Source organism: Lasioglossum baleicum, chromosome 16 (genome assembly GCF_051020765.1).
Source record: "Lasioglossum baleicum chromosome 16, iyLasBale1, whole genome shotgun sequence".
Taxonomy (NCBI): domain Eukaryota; kingdom Metazoa; phylum Arthropoda; class Insecta; order Hymenoptera; family Halictidae; genus Lasioglossum; species Lasioglossum baleicum.
Genome location: NC_134944.1, coordinates 8952485 through 8970955, shown reverse-complemented (window position 1 = coordinate 8970955; position 18471 = coordinate 8952485). Strand labels below are relative to the sequence as shown.

Sequence of the window (18471 nt, the reverse complement as noted above, 5' to 3'; positions counted from 1 at the left end):
TTTAGTTAAATTTTTTGCCAATTCTTTTGCAATTCGTGCTTGAATTAAGAAATTCGTTTAATATTAATTATTAATATAAACATTGTTTTATAGGAATTGCAACACTGAATTTAGTTAAATTTTTTGCCAATTCTTTTGTAATTCGTGCTTGAATTAAGAAATTCGTTTAATATTAATTATTAATATAAACATTGTTTTATAGGAATTGCAACACTGAATTTAGTTAAATTTTTTGCCAATTCTTTTGCAATTCGTGCTTGAATTAAGAAATTCGTTTAATATTAATTATTAATATAAACATTGTTTTATAGGAATTGCAACACTGAATTTAGTTAAATTTTTTGCCAATTCTTTTGCAATTCGTGCTTGATTTAAGAAATTCGTTTAATACTGGGTTGGCAAGAAAGTAATTTCGGTATTCCAAGGTGAAATAAAAACCAATTTTGGGAAAATATTGAAGTTTTATAAGCGCGGAATTATAAAGCTACCAGAAAAATGGCAAAAGATCGTGGAATAAGATGGAAAATATTTTACTGGTTAAAGCTCATTGCTTGAATAGAAAAATTGACTTTTTTATTTCACCTTAAAATACCGAAATTACTTTCTTGCCTACCCAATAATATTTCTGATAGAATTATATATATTCTTGCAACTTCTCGACGATTATAAAATAAAAAATGTAACACCGATCATTTGACCGGTCGTGGTATGAATGATTTTTACATGAATACAAAATACAACGACAGTGTATTCTTTTTTGTGATATTATGGAGAAATTTGTTGTTGAGATAGTGTTCGAAGAACTGGTTATCCAGACGCAAAAAGAAGTTGAATTTGTTGGACAGTGTCGTACGCATAACACGCAGGTGCGAAACCAAATGCGAGTACCGACTGCGGCGGAATATTCATCCGATCATTTTACGAAACGTCTGAATAACGGATGGACTCTGTTCTACACGTACGTTGTCGTACAGATTCGATTGATTTGTTTAAATGTCGATTGAATTTCGAGGTTGTTACTTTCGCGATATTTTCCTTCTATGTACATGTGGTTCACACGTAAACTAGGGTTGTTACTTTTCCGAAGTTTCGACGTTTCAGAGTTTCGATGCTTCAAAGTTACGAAGCTTCAAAGTTTCAAAATTTCGACGTTTCGAAGTTTCAAAATTTCAACGTTTCGAAGTTTCGACGTTTCGACGTTTCAAAGTTTCGAAGCTTCAAAGTTTTAAAGTTTTGAAGCTTTTCAAAGTTTTGAAATTTCAAAATTTCAACATTTCGAAGTTTCAAAATTTCAACGTTCGAAGTTTCAAAATTTCAACGTTTCAACGTTTTAAAGTTTCGAAGCTTCAAAGTTTTGAAGTTTCAAAATTTCAACATTTCGAAGTTTCAAAATTTCAACATTTCGAAGTTTCAAAATTTCAACGTTTCGAAGTTTCAAAATTTCAACGTTTCGAAGTTTCGACGTTTTAAAGTTTCGACGTTTCAAAGTTTCGACGTTTCAAAGTTTCGACGTTTCAAAGTTTCGACGTTTCAAAGTTTCGACGTTTCAAAGTTTCGACGTTTCGAAGTTTCGAAGCTTCAAAGTTTTAAAGTTTCAAAATTTCAACGTTTCGAAGTTTCAAAATTTCAACGTTTCAAAGTTTCGAAGTTTCAACGTTTCAAAGTTTCGAAGCTTCAAAGTTTTGAAGTTTCAAAATTTCAACATTTCGACGTTTCAAAGTTTCTAAGTATTGACGTTCTAAGTTTTGACGTTTCTAAGTTTTGACGTTTCTAAGTTTCGAAGTTTCAAAGTTTCGACGTTTCAAAGTTTCGAAGCTTCGAAGGAAAGTAACAGCCCTAACGTAATGTACTTTGACACGAGAGCGTGGATTCTGCTGATCGGATACTGCCGCCGGAAGCGGTGCCAGTGATTTCGCGAATATACTTGTGCATACTTCTAATCATACTCTAGTATATATTCATATTTATATTCATATTCATATTCATATTCATACTCATACTCATATTCATATTCATATTAATATTCATATTCATATTCATATTCATATATTCATATTAATATTCATATTTATATTATGTACATACGGGGCGGCTGTAAATGGAGTCCACGCTGTGTGGCCCTCTCCGGAATTTCGGAAATGTTCTCGTCGAAACGCGGGAAAGGAGAGAACGCATGAATGAAGGAACGGCCGATTAGGTTCGCTATCAAGTAGAGTATCGAGCAACGAATCTTTCTACGGAGAAAACAGCATTGTGCGAGCGATCGAAAGCTTAGAACCACCCCGTGTACGGATTAATAGGGCTGGCGGATACCCGGAAATTCGGGTCGGGTATTTCCCCTGGGTTTCGGGTCAGGATCCGAAAATTCGTGATATACGGGTACCTGAAGATGAAATCGGGTCCGAAGTTCAAGCGAAATTATATAACTAACTACAAATTATAATGTATTTGGTATGTGAGCCAGTAGATTTGTACCCGGGGCGGCTACAGATCGAAGTATCGATCCTGTGGGATCAATGGTTCAGGAATTATGCTTGCTCAACTTTAACAGGATCGAAAATTTGGTCTCCAGCCGCCCCGGGTACAAATCTACTGGATTACATACCAAATACATCATAATTTATAGGAGAAAGGCACACATTTCGAGTCCGGTAAAGTAAAGTTTACCCATAAAAGTGACTGGACGATGTTCCAAAAATGTCGACGCATACAATGCGATGCACTGATTTCTTGTCTTGATATAGATTTTTAAAATCTGATTTCATTTACATAAAACACGAAAACATTTATATAAATCTGAAAGAATGCGTATAAAATCAGATTGAGGAAACCCGCGAGACACAATATTCGGGCTTCCGACTTCGACTAGCCGAAATATTCGGGTACCCGCCCGCCCCTGCGGATTACTACGAACGAAAACATTTATCTTAATCGTCCGACGGCTCGTCGATCATCGAATATCAATTGTTATCCTTCGATGGACAATCGCCGGCAAAGGAAAGTTTCAGACATCGTCGAAACGAAACGAAACACGATAAGACTCTGCCTCTCTGCTCCGTTTCCTTCTCTGCATTTCGACGGTCGATCGAATAGCTTCGATTTCTAATTCCGAACGAACCGGAGGAGTCGAATTTCGGTTCGGCTTCGAGACATTTCTCTGTCCGATCGTGTGGGAAAACGTAAGAAACGAGCCGAGAGAATTCGAGATTCAAGTTCCAGCTAAAGTTTCCGTCGGATCGGATCAAAGTTTATTTAGATTTCAACGAGCTCCTCAAACGAATACTGCGGAACGTGACACGAATGATTTATGTAACGATCGTGTTGCACAACGAATGCGGAAATCGCGACAGCGGTTAAGAGGCTCGACTAGTGTTTCGTCTGACAGAAAATCGCTCGGGAAAATTGTAGCAACACAATCATGTTCACAGGATGTTCGCCTTCATTACTAGCCAGATAAAGAAAATGTAAAGAAAGAGGAAAATGTCCGTAATTTTTGTTTTTAACCCTCATCATCAAATTGATCATCAAAATTGATTAACCCAATCAATTTGACACAGTTGTCCCGAAAAAAGTTATACTGTTCTGTTATTTCTAGATAAATTTTCGCGAAGCTTCGTGACTTTTATTTTTGCAATGAAACACACACAACCGAGAAACTTCAGATGTAAATGTTAACTCATCAATTTGAATAAAAAGAACTAAGAATTACATGGGAAAGTAAAAGAGGCACCATTTATAACTTTTTTTATTAGAGCCCGCAATGAAAATTTTGAATATGCGTCTTGTAGATGTATGTTAGTTGTACACGTGCTCTGAAAATTTCATCGAAATCGGTTGACGCAGAAAAAAAAACTACACGCATCGAAAGATGCAAGAATCTGTGGATTTTAAGCAGAAACTGACCAAAAGTCGCGAAAAACTATGATTTTCACCACATTTAACCACTTGTAACTAAACTTGTTGATAAAATTTTCAGCATGTGTATAACTCGCATAGATCTACAAAACATATATTTTAAATTTTCACATTAAGGGCCCAAATAAAAAAGTTTTAGAAAATGCTTTTTTCTTTATTTTTGCATGCACAACCTTGTAAATTGTAATTTTTGGAAAATCTTCTTTGCGTATCATTTCATAGACTAATGCTTCTAATTGATTATAAAAAATCAGGTCGTTTGGTACAATTATAAAAAAGTTATTCTGTTTTAAAGGGCATTTCGAATACTTTCGTGGCTCACTGTACACAGCATTCCATTTAAAAAATTGAAGATCACCTGAAGTTCTAACAAAAAAAGTTACACACACCATTACATTGCTCTCAAAAAACAGTATAGCTTTCTCCTGTAACAATAGTTTTCGAGAAAGACGCTGGTAATGACGCGACCACCCTGTGTACCGATAAAAATGGCTGCTCTTACTTTACCGGACTAAAAATTTGTGTCTTTCTCCTATAAATTGCGATGTATTTGGTATGTAATGCAGTAGATTTGTACCCGGGCCAGCTGCAGATCGAATTTCGATCCCGTGGGATCGTTCAGGAGTCATGCTTGCTTAAAGTTGAGCAATCTGCAGTGTTTTTGCCGCTTACTGAGTTGATTAGGATTAGGAACCAATCTGGCCAATATGGCGGCGCCCTTGCCTGTCAAAAACACTGAAAAATGCACAACTTTAAGCAAGCATAATTCCTGAATGCTGCTGAACCATTGACCCTACAGGATCGAAACTTTGATCTCCTGCCGCTCCGGGCACAAATCTACTGGATTACATACCAAATACATCATAATTTATAGGAGAAAGGCACACATTTCGAGTCTGGTAAAGTAAAGTTTACCCATAAAAGTGACTGGACGATGTTCCAAAAATGTCGACGTCGGTAAAAATAAAGTACAGTCGCGCGTGTATAATATTGAAATATACATACATACTTGGAAAGTTAGGTTCCACGATGGAAAATGTTTTCTAGCGTTTCTTCGGTTTCACTTGAAAATGCCTCGAGCCTCAACTTGACAGGTGTACGAGAGGATACTACGGTGTTACTGATCGCAGTATCGCTTTGGAACGCGTTTACGCTTAATATTGCTTTTCTCAAGACCGCGTACGCGGTATTGTTAATTAGTGGCAGTGCCATTTGACGTTTACTTCGTCTGTTTCCGCGTGTTCCCTGTTGTCCTACCGCTCTGGACGCGATTACTGTCTAGAAACCCATTGTTATCCTGGCATTGGTTTGAACGAGCAGCATCAGAAAACCGGGTACGATTCGACCGATCCGCGGCACTAATTTGTTTCGACATTCTCGTGACATTTCTGGAGCCACCGAATGTTTACTTTATTTCTAGCAGAGCTTGAAATGAAACGGTTCTTTGAAAACACTTTATTGACTGTGGATCTTTATGCATAATAAAAATGTTTTGCATTGATTGTGCGAAGCAGGAATAACATGAAAATCGATTTCATCCCTTAACGACTTTGTTACATTGAAAGCAACATTACTTTTATTGTTTTATATTCCGTGCAACCAATTTCTTCATAAAGATCCACAGTCTATTTATAACTGTTTTACGAGGAACCGAAATTTCCAGGTACGAAGGTGCCAAGGTCCCAAATATATTTCAGGAATTTTAATACGCGCAGTTAAGTCTATTATATTGACCTTCTCTATTAAGTAAACATCGAAAGCAAAAAATAGGAGCGGATAACAGCTGCAAATTTCGGTTGCCCGTAATAAAAGTTTGGTTAATTTGCCGATAATATGGGTCCTCTCCGATTTCAATGAGGTTTAGGTAGTTGTCAAGGTCATCAATCTGAATAACATTCTCCTTTAAAATTTCTGACGGTCGGCTTTAGTCTACAAGATATCGCACCCCGCAAGAAAAGTGACACAAGTCGAAAAATGGCAATTTTAAGGTTATGTCATTGAAAAATTTGTATACATAAGTTTTATTTGTGTCCCTTTTCTTGCAGGGGTGCGATATTTGCTAAAAACTTTACTTGTAAATCCATATGTTGTCAAGACCATCATTCTGAACAATATTTCTCTTTAACCCTCATACGTTCCTCAGAAATAGTTGCATATAAAAGTCTAGAATAGTATTTATATCACCTATTTGTATTTTACACTTTAAAAACAGCAGGTTATGTTTCGTTCATGTTTATAGCGTCACACTTTAAAGAAGTACATCTCGCAACATAAACAGAAAGAGATTAATTATCTTACAGTATGTAAGAATAGTAAATTGATGAATTTTCACCCTGGGGAACGTATGAGGGTTAAAGCTTGCCGTACCATTTTCTTTACAGTTACAAAAATATCGTAGAGGAAAAAAGAAAATTTATATTTTTTGTATGGCTACCTTATTTTACAAGCGAATCAAATTTTATTTCATTTAAAAAGAAACGCATAACATTCATATTTGTTAAACTTTGTTTAAAATGTGACGAGTGACTCGTTAAAATACGGCAAGGGGTTAAATTTTTTGGCGGTCGGCTTTAGTCTACAAGATATGTGCTAAAAACTTTACTTGTAAATTCATAACCCGGACTAATCCGAACGTAACTAAAACTTACAAAAGATTTTTGCTAATATCTCCGAACTTAGAGCCGACCACCAACAATTTCAAACGAAAAAGTTCTTCAAAATGTCGAGTTTTATAACATATTTAAGGTGATCGAAATCAGTGAAGACCCACGTCATCGGCAACTTTACCGAAAGGTTTTTCGAAACCGTTTTCGAGATTTCAATTGATATTGTAATAACAGTTTCCAAGCTCTGTCTTCTGTGGATGTTCGATGAATACATAGATGAATCGGAGCCACGTGCGTTCGACTGTCAACTGAAAGGAAACAAACAGAAAGCGTTCTTCCGTTAGAAAAAAAGGTAGCATCGATGAGAAAGTGAATGGGAAACGATACGAACCAAAGAGAGTGCGTCTGTTCGCGCAGTGGAACTGCTCGATGGAATTGGCTGGCATTGCGTGGGCGTGGGTGGCTCAAGTTCGAAGGTGTAACATCAGCTATATAATTTTGCTTTATTTATATTTCAAATTATTTTAATTTAAAAATTACAGAGATCATTTCGTTTACGGATTGTCGGTGATGACAAGAAACGAGAGAATATTGTTTTGCGAACGTGTATAATATACGCCTACGATGTAATGATAGTAATAATCGTAATAATAATAATCGTAATACAAAAAAAAGAGATTACTGAAATAAAGAAGGCAAAAAAAGATTAATTAGGAAAAACGAAGTTGTATAATCGATAGCAAAGTAAACGAGAGAGAAAGAGGGGAGAAAAAGTGGTCTCGGATCGTGAGGTCTGTCGCCATTCTTTTTTCTTTATCATTTCTTCTTTTTTTTTTGGTTCCGTTTTATCGGGTGAAAGGAAAAAGTAAAAACGTTTACCTTTACTATAAAAATTGTTCGTCGACCACGAGAATATTAAGTAATTATATCACTTATCGTATTGGATCTGTGACCTTATATCGTCGTTATATAAATAGACGTTCGTTATCGATATTTAAAATTTGTTTACCTTGTTTACAAATATAAAATAAGACGCAAGAATTCATCCTATCTATGTGAATGAAAAATAAAATTTCCTATCTAACCGCGGCTAAACACGTGTCTCGAAGTCTTAAACTAAACAGAAACGATTACCGCGTGTGTGTTCCGTGAACCAACCATGATTCATCCCGTCAAACTTACTCTTCCTTGGCTGCACGTATATGTGTGTGTGTCTGTGTGTATGCGCATGCCGTGTGTATAGCGTGTAACGTCTGCCTTTGTCCTCTGTCCATTGTCTCGGTCGTCGGTCCTCGTCTCTGTCTTTTGTTGAGAGAGTCTCGCACGTTCGGAGAGAGAAACCCTAATAAATTTTGATTTACCGATCCCATTCTCTACGTTTCTAATAATAATAATAACACATCGTTCTCTGTGTTTCCCTTTTCATCCTCCGTGTGTCCCGTTCCCTCTTTCCGTCTATTCTTTCTTTCTTTTTCTACTTTTTTTTTCTTCGTGTGTATACATGCGCGTATGTATCTGTATACTCCCTGTGTTTCTCTCCTTTCTATCCTGTCTCTATTATGCGAAAAGAAAAGAAGATGAAGATGAAGTGCCTCCGCGACGCGTCTACGATATAGTTATGCTACCTTTAATAATCGCTTTTCTCTCGATAAACCCCCGGGGAAAAACTCTGTGTGTGTATTCATGTGTGTGTATGGGCGCGTGTGTGAGTATCGGTGAACGATTCAAGCGGAAAACTCTGAAAAACTGTCTTCTTTCTGACGACCTTCCCTTTTCTCTGCTCTCTCTTTTTGTTTTCCTTTTTCTCTGTTCTTTTTGTTCTATTCCTTTTCGCCCTCCCCTATCATTCGCACATCGTCGTTTAATTACAGTTTACAATTACAAGTGAGTCATGTTTTTTTTTCTTTTCCGGACACATTTAATAACTAAGATCAGAATTATGCGCTGCTGCTGCTGCTGCTTCTGCTGCTGCCAGTTGGGATCGATTCTCGATTTCCCTCCACTTCCGCTACCGGAACAACTAATTATCGGCCGTCTCTCGCCCTGATGGTCCGGTGCTTGTTCGAGACGACGAACGACGACGACGACGACGACGAGGAGGACGAGACGACCTGCGTGGTGGTCGCGTGCCGACGGTGCACGTCGCTGTTGTGGAGATCCTGATCCAGCTTGTCGAGGCTAGCCAGCCCGTGAACGATACACACGATGCTCTGCGGATGAGAATGAGAATGACAGGGATGCTGGTGCTGAAGAAGGGGTGTGGCTGTTGTCGTTGTCGTCGTTGTCGTCGTCGTCGGTGGAGGTGGTGGCGGAGGATGCGGAAGGGTGCTGAGCCACGTCACGCCTGGCTCCGCTCTGTGTCATTTGCCATTCTGCTGTAACGCCGCATTGATTTGTGCCCACAGCTCTTTGTTACAAGACTGAGATCTACAATAATAAAGAAAACCATTCTTTAGTTTACATTCATACAGAGATCGTCGACCATCTTGTTGTTAGTCCTCTGAATAGAGGATTATATTGTGCAAGACTGTCGTTGATCTTATTGCCCTTGGACCATGGTCCTCGGGTTATAGTGATTTCTCGATAATTGTCCAAAACACGAGTCCGGTCGAGGACAATTATCGGCCAGGGACACTATCTCTGACCTTTAAAGGCCAGAAATTTGGGACATTTACCGAGAAAACACTGTACAAATTCAACGAATGAAAACGATTGCGAGGACGAGGATGAAGATCGAACGCTCGATTAAACGACGATCAGTGTACACATCGTCTATCGAGTTACCTTTTGATAGACTGTAACCACTCCTTGAACTGAACGGGTCCCTCGGGAGTGATGTGAAACGCTGCCCTGGCAGCGCAGACTACGTTGGCGAACTCCTCGTAGTCGCCAGCCATCAAATGATACAATTTCTGATGCATGCACTGGATGTACCTGTGTCGAACATTGCAAACCGGTTAGGGAAAGAACGGAACGATAAACATTCGTTCTTTGCACTCGACTGTCCTTTCTAAAACTATTTAAAGACATTCTTCGAAACGTGTCTTCGAGTGCAAAGAGCCAAAAGAGAGAAAAGCGAAACTAACATTTGTTGGCATTTGTGAACAAGAGGCGCAAGAAAAGCCGATCTAAGATGCTGCAGCACGAGGGCCGGATTATTTCTAGCTAGATACTGCGCGGCCTCCAGCACAACGTCGTGGAGAACGAACGGGCTGACGATGCTGTTCACGGTGCAGACGCAAAGCTGATGAAGGTATTGGGTGCCGAGGCGTTTCGAAACTCTCAACAGCCACTTGACATCCTCTCCGTAAGGTGGATTCCGCGCGTATTTCGCCTGCGGTCTGTCGTCGTGAACTCTGCGAGCTAGAGTCTCCAAGGCCAGCATCCCCACGCGATAGGCTGAGACAAGGGCACGCAGTTGGTACGGACTAAACGTCTGGGTCTGCCTATGAACCTGTAGCGAACATTTGAAGATTGTCAGAGGTCGATTCGAAGGACAGACTATAAAAAGAATTGTGAGTGCCTGATTGAGCGTACCTGAGGCTGCGGCCTCACGGTGGAAATCATGGGCTGCGCTTGCACCAGCGCCGACCCAGGCATGTTGTTCTGACCGGGAATGGACGCCGTCACTCCTGCCTGCACCTTCAAGCAAAACGAGCCCGTCCAATTAATTATTGTCAGCAATTAGACTGTGGATGTTTGCGCTAGTCGTCCACAGTCTAGCGACGACGATCGATAAAAGAATAAGAAATTACGTACGTTAACCGGCATGGGCTGCTGCATAGTAAACAGATGGTGAGTTCCCGGCGGCGGCGGAGGCTGCGGCGTGTAGTACTGCGGTATAGACTGCGGTTGCGCGGTCTGCGAGGGATGGTGTGGATGCTGAGGATGCTGAGGGTGTTGAGGATGTCCCGGATGGGACGGGAATGCCGCGTGGTACATTTGCATGTGCGATGGCGCCGGTGGAAGGGTCACCCTGTGCGAAGGCATGGGTCCACCGAACGTCGTGATGGAGTGGTGAGGGTGAACGAAGCTGTACGGGCCCATGGCGTACGGCATACCGAGTCCTGAAACCGAGGATCAAGATCACCGATCTCGCTGAAACACACTATACATCTAGAGGTAGGCAAAAAGTGCTCGTCGCCCTAATTGGCTCGAGAACTAGGATCTTCATGGGGAGCGGGACGCGCAGTCGGAGAAAGGGGGCGCAGCTGTCGAAAATCGGCTGAAACGAGCACTTCTTGCCGACCTATGATCAGCTGATTCTATTTCAAATAGAAATCAAGTTACCCAACGAAGTCGCCAGCGTATTTATAGCTGGAAGGGTGGAATAGGGTGGCGGGGGTGGTTGTGTGCTGGTCACGACCACAGCTTGAGCAGGTCCTGGCATCATTTGGCCGTTCGACATGTCCACCGGTGGTCCAGGCTCCACCATGAACACGTCGTTTATGTCCAGCTGCAGAGGATCGTGCGGCATGTCATCCTGCTGTTCTCCGCCTGGCGTGTGCTGCACATGATAATCGATATTTTACGACGTCGTGCACGATACTTGGCAGCCAGATTTCGATCGCGACCTACTTACCCTCAGGTATAATTCATACCAATACTTGGCAACCTGGAACAGCACTTCCGGGTACACGCCACCACCCTTAGCGGTGTTTTCCACGGTGATGCAAGCTTGCTCCAGCATCTCGTCGCTCTGCTCCTTGCACTGCAATGGGAAGACGACGATGGAGTCATTAACATTTTTGAGAAAGAAGAAGGTGATTTATCATCAACGACTTTCGCAATACACTTGCCTGCAAAATGGCTCTCTGAACCTCGTTTGGATTCAACGCGTGGGCGTACGGCAGACAAGAGAGCGCGAGTTCCGCGGCCGCTATCACCATATTCGGGTCGCTTCCTCTCGAGGACTTGTCCGCTATGCTGACGGCTTCCGGTGGCGTTAGGTGTCCCTCCCAACTGTCGATCAGGAACCAGATCGCCGGCGCTCCGATCTCCATAGCTTGACCGGTGATCCAAGAGACGTGGCTTGAATACGTGCGGCTCAGCCAGTTCGGTGTAACGCAATTGTGCAGTCCGAGCGCGTACAGACCGAGCTGGAAAGCGCACATGTGCAGAGCTCTGTGTGGACGGTGATGGTTCAAACTAGTGGACGATGGGTTGAACAGCGACGTAGAGCTGCTACCGCCAGCCTTCATTAGAACCGTCTTCGCTAACTCGCACATGAAATGAGCCCCAGCCTCGGATGGCTGATTCGGGATGGATGGATACAATCTTTTGCTTTTGTATCTGAACAGGAAGAAGAACAGATGGTAGATACAGTTAACTCGTTAACCTTGCTTCAAGGGGCTCTAGTAAAAATTTTCGAATGGTGAAGAACCTTGTTTCCTTTGTCCTGGTAGGCACAGTGTGCTGAACGATCTGCGGTTGCACCGTCAACGCGCTCATTCCGGTTTCCAGTTCTGCGCTGGTGCTACTATGCGGTCTACTGCTGGTGCCAACCACGCTGTCGCCGTTGCCAGCGTCCGTGCCAACGAGAGGGTGAATGGGACACTCTTCGTCAGGAAGATATCTGTCCGCCTGAAACGGAATGTACTCGTAGAATCTTTGATCCAACGATGAAAAGTGAAATCTAACGGTTTACCTCGCTGCTCTTCGGTGCTCCACGCGAGTAGTAGTATATAGGTGAGATCGGTGATTTGATCAGCTGATGAACGTCAGGGTCCAGCAGTTTCTTCATGATCCTGGCCACCTTGGTAGGCTCTGACTTGTAGTGGACGAGCAACGTGATGGCCAAGTCCCCTCTGAACAAGTCACGACAGCGAGATTATCACATCGGCAAGAAGCGTGAATGAATTATATCAGGACAACGCGAGTCAGGTTGACAACAATCGAGTTACCTCTGACGTCGAGTGCCCTCGCAGAGAAGGGGATGATCAGCCTCGCTCACGTTCGCCTTCAGTCCCAGAGCAGTGACGGCCGCGTCGAAACCAAGATTCTCGTCAACGTCTGTGGGCAGGTGTTTTACTCCTGCGAATCATTCCACAATTTTTTATTCTCTGCCTCTACCGTTCAAACTTTAACTCTCTCTTGTCTGAAAGAATTATCGTCTGGCCTAAATAAAACGCGCGTTAACCCCCCCAATACCCAGAAGAGCCAGTCGGATATCAATGTACGTGATATACATCCCAGCAGAGAGAAAATGGCGGAAAGGGATTCGTACTTGTCGTGTTGAGGGCGTCGAATATGAAGCTGGCCAACATTAGGGGTAGCAACGCGTGACCCCTGGACCTCAGAACTCCATCCCTCAGCTGCTCAGCCCTCTGTCGGACGATGGCCAACTCGGTTGCACCAAGGGGAATCCTCTTCAAGAGTCCTACCAGTTCGCTTTCCTGATGAGCTAATTTCACCTGGACGAAACGAAGATATAAATAAAAAAGAGATGCGTAAAAGATCGTCTAGCCGACTAGACTGTCCCGAAGGGATCGAGACAGATTCGTTTACCTCCAGAGGCTTCGTGTTAGCAGGAGGCCTAGCCATTTCCAGGCCGAACAGACCAACTCTGAACGCTAGATTGTGGTACTCCGGATTTTCCGCGAGGACCGTGCAGAGGAAGCAGCACTTCGCCAAGGTAGCCGACGCAAGGCACGTGAGCTGATGAGACGCCGGGTTCACTTGTTGCTGGAACAGGAAGACGCGCAAACGGTGTTTAATACCTATCGATAATTTCCGACAAGGTGGAAAAAGGGAGATTGGAATATCTAATCTCTACCTTTTTCTTCTTTCCCTTGACGGGCGCGCGGGGCTCGTTGATCATCAGATTAGGAGGATTGGCCAGCAACTCTTCTCCGAGTTGCACGCCCAGGTGGCAAGCCTCCCTCGTGTGTCCGTGAGCGTAGAGTCCTTCCGCCCTGGCGAACAGTATGTCCCAAGGATCCTCCGTCTTCATCAGATTACCGAGAATCGTGCTGACGCTCGGCGTACCCGAAGCCTGTGAGTCCTTGTTGAAGTCCTTCGAGGTGCCGTTGGTAGTCGCGACGGCCTTGGGGTCGTAGTAATAGACGTGGTACTCGTCGCAGGATGGACTGTCGCTGCTCGACGAGGAGCTCTCGTCCTTCGACGGCCTTCTGGACGGGTCCTTCTCCAGATCGGACTCCTGCTGCTTGTCTTTAGCGACCTCTCCCTTTGGCAAAGCTGCCCGCGACTTCTCCCGGTGCTCGTGATTCGTCCTGCTACTGCGCTTCAGGTCCCCGTCGGCCTTGTTATTACTGCTATCGCTACTATCACTATGGGTCTCGCACGAGGCGTTTGACCGGTGCTTGTCCGAGTCTTGAGCGTTCTTCAGGCTTTCGTTGCTGTTCGACGATGACTCGCTGCCACCGCCCTCCTGAAACGTTCGCGCAAACGTTAGATAAGACGCACGTTATATGTGTATGGACTGTCCGGAAAGTAATGCTACCAAATTTTTTCTGACTCTCCTATCGACGACAGCGAATGTCTGACCAAAAATAATGTCACAATGCTTCCTCAACCCCTGTACCATCCCGACTTGTCTCCCGGCGACTTCTTCTTGTTTCCCAAGATCATAAATGTGCTAAAAGAATGCCAGTTTGACAGCGTGGAGCATACAAAGCATTTGCACCCATATGTCCAATAAAGTTTTTTAAAATAAAAGTGGTCGCATTACTTTTCGGACAGACCTTGTATGTAAAAGACATTTTTGCCGACTGGACAGAAAAAGAACATCGAGGGATTGCATAGTACGTTGACACCAACACGATAGACGATTTTTGTCCATTGTCAACGCACCGTGAATCGCTCTAATTACAGTGGACAACACGAGGGTTTTCAGTTGGGTCTAGAAGAGGCTACCTGCGAGTCCGTGTCCCCACAATTGTTGAGGTGAGCGCAGCGTCGTCTGACGAGGACCACTTGGGGCTCGAAGGTGTCGGGTATGTCGGTCTCGTTCTCGCAGAAACCCTCGGAGCTGACGCTACTCCTGTTCCCATCGCCTCCGCCACCCCCGCCGCCTCCTCGGTCGTACAAGCTGAGCAAGTCACTGGTGGTGATTCGTTTCCGACCCAGGATATCGCCCAGGTCCGGGTTCAACGTCCGTCTTCCATAGTGGTGAGACATCGGCGGTTGACAGTTCAGAACAGCCGCGCTCGAGTTCACCTGGCGGAATATGACACAGTTCTACCTTGTCGCGTTTCACGTTCCACCAACAGTTCTCTCGGCCTGGCGCTTCCGTAGCCACTCGCGCAACAACGCGACTCCTCGCGACCCTCTTTCGAGTCCGACGGACAGGATCCTTGCTCGGATCTTCGACTGACCTGATTGACCTCGGTCCTGGTATCCCCGGCGCGCCGGAAGCAGGTGAACGGACAATGATACATGGGATTACTTCCGGCAGTGTAGGTGATACCCGGCAAGGTGTATTCCTCCCAGTCCAGGTAACAGGCCTCGAGAGCCGACTTGAAGCCGGTGAACACCGCCAGGTCGTGCTTCAACGAGTCCTTGTGGCCGCTGTTGTTGCTTCTGTTGTGTAGATTGTGCGACACCGAGTTGCCCCGACTCTTTCTCACCTTCAACAAAAAGCAAATTGAGATCCCAGCTCCTCGTAGAGATCGATCAAAACCAGGATACTGTGAAAGTGGTACCTTATCGACGATCTTCATGTGCCAAGCGGTGAACCTATTGTGAAGCATCTCGCGCTCAGCCGGCGAGAGGCCAGGATTCAGCGCGGCCAATCTCCAAAGAACAACGATCTCGTCGCAGAGGGACGAACAAGCGTGCTGGGAGGCGTGCACGGTGCTGCTCATGTTGTTCTTGCCGCCGTAGCCGGTCCCGTTCAGCAACGACACCTTCGTATTGAACCACCACACCAGGATCTGTTCGCAGGCCATGCACTCCTCCGTGATGATCTCCAGCAGCGGTATCGCGTTGCGGTCGGTTCGCTTGAACATCTCCCGGACGATCGACAACAGGTTCCACATGCCCTCGGGCTCGCGACCCCGAAGAGGTCTCAGCAGCGAGGACCATTCCGCGGCTGCTGGCGGCGCTGTCGTGCTCAAGTAGTTCACGTCGCTGCGAACACAAACGTCGACGGTCAGAGATCTAGGGTATCGGGTAGCGAACTTCCTCACAGGTAGGAACATGTTCGTAGTAGCCAAGAATAGGCGTGGAAGGAGGAGCCAATGAAGAGTTTGCGTAGTATGCGAATAGCGGGCCAGCAAACTCCACAATCTCCGGCTAGAGGGAGGGAGAAGAAGGGGGAGTCTCGTTTCTCAGACAGGGTGAGTCCCACACTACCCCCCTAACCGTCACTAGACCTGGAAGGGGGGTGTGCGTAAAATAAATCTCCCCATCTCCCTTAAAAAAAAAAGGGAGGAACATGGTTCCTTGACAGTTTCATCCCTCATATGTAACACGGTACTGGGAGGAGGTCTACCTGAAGACGATCGGAGCGGGCACGCAGAACTTGATAAGAATCTTCTGGATGTTGTCGTGGAGCGTCTTCTCGTCCAGGTACCAGGACGTCTGATCGTGCGCCGACGGTCCAGCTGTGGGATCCGGCGCGCCACAGTAGCTGTTGATGGTGCTCGGTTGCACCGACAACAACTCGTCGAGAAGACGTTGCGCTGTCGGCAGTATCTGCTGCGGCAGCTCGCTGATCAGATACTGCGCGAACTTCTGCAGTTGTTCCCGGTGCAATCGTGACAGGGATTCGCTAACCGGAGCTCTCAGGCATACTTGCGTCGGCTGGAAGACAGAAGGATATATCAATTTTCAACATTCAAGCAAAGTTAGCTTTGGGGTTTTCGCAGATGATCCTACGATTTCTAAAGAGGCTGAGCGATTCTTTTCGTACCATTTGTATCCTGTGGAGGCACACTGCGACCACATGCGCGCACCAATAGGCCTTCGAGGAGCAGGTGCAGGTGCAGGACGTAATTTTCCGCCGATCGAACGTCACGGCAACGTTGAACTGCGGCCTGTCGCCGTTCAGCATCGCCTGTGGCTGTACGGTGGCGCTTAAGTGGAACCCTAATCAAAGAAGACGATCGTTTAAACAGAAAATTGGATGCTGCATCGAAGAGGTCCTGGAGAACGTCAGTCCTCGAATAAATCGCAGATTAAGACACAATGTCCGCCATCGTATGATGGTTCGGTATTTGGCTACGACATTTGGTACCAAAGTCCATGCTAAACTCGAGAACAAGGCCCTGTACTAGTTGTAGAGGGCAGGTCGGTCGCATTAAGAGCGGACCTAATCTTGCTCTAAGGGTAAATGTAAATACCGTGGAAAATCGAAGTAAACCTTGCTGGAGGAGAGACAATCGGACTTCATTGAAATTTCTAAATGATATAATTTTAAGATTCATGCATTTTCAATAATTAAAATAATGACAATAACGATTTTTCCCGATATTTACTCTGAAAGCGAGGTTAGGTTCGCTCTTAGTGCGACCGACCTGCCCTCTATAACGAATTTTAGCGCCAAATTCAAACCAAATCAAGAACATCGCTTAACGGGATGTTAGACACATTTCCAATTGAACGAACCGGCACTAAAATCGGCAATAGAGTGAAATAATTGAAGACAATCGGTGGGTATACGAAATAGCGAATTTCAGCGAGCCTTTCAGAAGCGGGGCACCGTCGCGCGCGCTTTCTCCGGCGTTAAGAAACAATAGCCGCAGGGTGGCGGATCGCTGACAAACGGGTTTGCAAAGCCATGAACGTCGCGGCTGTTTCCCATTGCCGCGTAAATTAGCTCCGTGGAAATGAACCGTCCTTGCGAACACCATGGAATTAGGGAGAATTAGATTCGTCGACCACGATCTTTCCCGCAGTCGGCGTCGACAGGAAATTGTTTTCTCGAAAGAAACTGTCTCTCGGCCATGGAATGGGACATAAATATATTACAGGATAATGGAGCCCCCTCTCTCACTTTCTCTCTTGTCACGTTCGTTCTCCGAGACAAAGGGAAAACAAATTGGAGTTCGCGCGACGCTCGATTCCCTCGCTAATCGATCGAAGAGAGAAAGAGAGGAGAAGGGAGGTCCGGGGCTCTCCGTTGTGTTCCGCTCGTTTCCTACCATCGATCCGACATTAAATTCGTTTCAGCTTCGCTTTACAGAGAGACGGATAGACGGAGGATTCTGCGACATCGTTCGACGACAGGGAAACGTCAGGGTCAGGTTTCCAATTATGTAGCCGCGGTTCTTCCACCCTGAAAATTTGCACAATACTCTCGCCGCGCAAAAATTGCAGGTAAGGAGCCGCTGGATTTTTCACAAGACTCGTGTCTATTCTCATAACTGTCGATCTACAGTCCGTCATCAATTGGCTGACCTCATGATGCTTCCGTCAGGCTGTTCAAAAGAAGATTCAACCAAGAAGCTAGCTCCGTGGATACACTTACCGATCTGTAGAGTGTCCTTGACGCTCCTCTGCCGGAAGAGGTACTCTCCCCGCTGGAACTCGTCCGCGTTCCCATTCGCCAGGCAGGAGTAGAGTCTGATGTCCTCCTCGTTGTCCGGGAAGCTCCAGAAAGCTATCCTGAGCTGAAGCTGCTCGGGAACAGGTGGATAGACGTGCTCCACCAGCTCGAACGGTATGTGCGAAGCCACGCAACGCGCCGCGAGCTCGCATAGCGTCGGTACCGTCGGTCGTACCGTCTGTCCATCTGCGAAAAACAACAATCGGTCAATCACGATTCCTCAGACAACAAATTATCCATCGATCTCAATTAACACACTGGTTCTTGACCGGTGTTCCGCGAAATTCCGCGATATATATCCAATATATTTAACAATATATTTGCTGAAATACATTTATTTCTACGCGGAATGTTCTTGTTTCGTTTTTTGGATCATTCATTTTTGGTGTTCCGCAATTTTTTCATATAATCACAAGGGTTCCCCGACTTCAGAAAGGTTAA

At 44.8% G+C, this 18471-nt stretch overlaps 1 protein-coding gene and 1 long non-coding RNA gene across 8 annotated transcripts in view; both read right to left on the bottom strand.

Annotated features, from left to right (window-relative positions):
• Positions 1 to 38: 38 nt before the first annotated feature.
• On the bottom strand, positions 39 to 7055 carry LOC143216882 (uncharacterized). The gene is made up of 2 exons (XR_013010664.1): positions 6913 to 7055; positions 39 to 6829 (listed from the first exon to the last, which is right to left on the bottom strand). It is a non-coding gene; the product is annotated as an uncharacterized LOC143216882 (long non-coding RNA).
• Positions 7006 to 18471, bottom strand: part of Dora (zinc finger SWIM domain-containing dorado) — a 130942-nt gene continuing 119476 nt past the window's right edge. For 6 of the 7 annotated variants that reach the window (XM_076440334.1, XM_076440337.1, XM_076440336.1 and 3 more), the window contains 20 exons: positions 17953 to 18216; positions 16396 to 16571; positions 15976 to 16286; positions 15185 to 15611; positions 14858 to 15109; positions 14397 to 14699; positions 13297 to 13911; positions 13029 to 13205; positions 12748 to 12934; positions 12425 to 12554; positions 12169 to 12328; positions 11905 to 12104; positions 11321 to 11813; positions 11104 to 11232; positions 10812 to 11028; positions 10281 to 10588; positions 10059 to 10163; positions 9608 to 9975; positions 9306 to 9455; positions 7006 to 8948 (listed from right to left, as the gene is read on the bottom strand). In XM_076440334.1, coding sequence (XP_076296449.1) covers positions 8882 to 8948; positions 9306 to 9455; positions 9608 to 9975; positions 10059 to 10163; positions 10281 to 10588; positions 10812 to 11028; positions 11104 to 11232; positions 11321 to 11813; positions 11905 to 12104; positions 12169 to 12328; positions 12425 to 12554; positions 12748 to 12934; positions 13029 to 13205; positions 13297 to 13911; positions 14397 to 14699; positions 14858 to 15109; positions 15185 to 15611; positions 15976 to 16286; positions 16396 to 16571; positions 17953 to 18216 — 5039 coding nt within the window. In that variant the 3' untranslated portion in view covers positions 7006 to 8881. The remainder of the gene's footprint in view (positions 8949 to 9305; positions 9456 to 9607; positions 9976 to 10058; positions 10164 to 10280; positions 10589 to 10811; positions 11029 to 11103; positions 11233 to 11320; positions 11814 to 11904; positions 12105 to 12168; positions 12329 to 12424; positions 12555 to 12747; positions 12935 to 13028; positions 13206 to 13296; positions 13912 to 14396; positions 14700 to 14857; positions 15110 to 15184; positions 15612 to 15975; positions 16287 to 16395; positions 16572 to 17952; positions 18217 to 18471) is intronic. The other variant, XM_076440339.1, reaches the window with a different exon arrangement.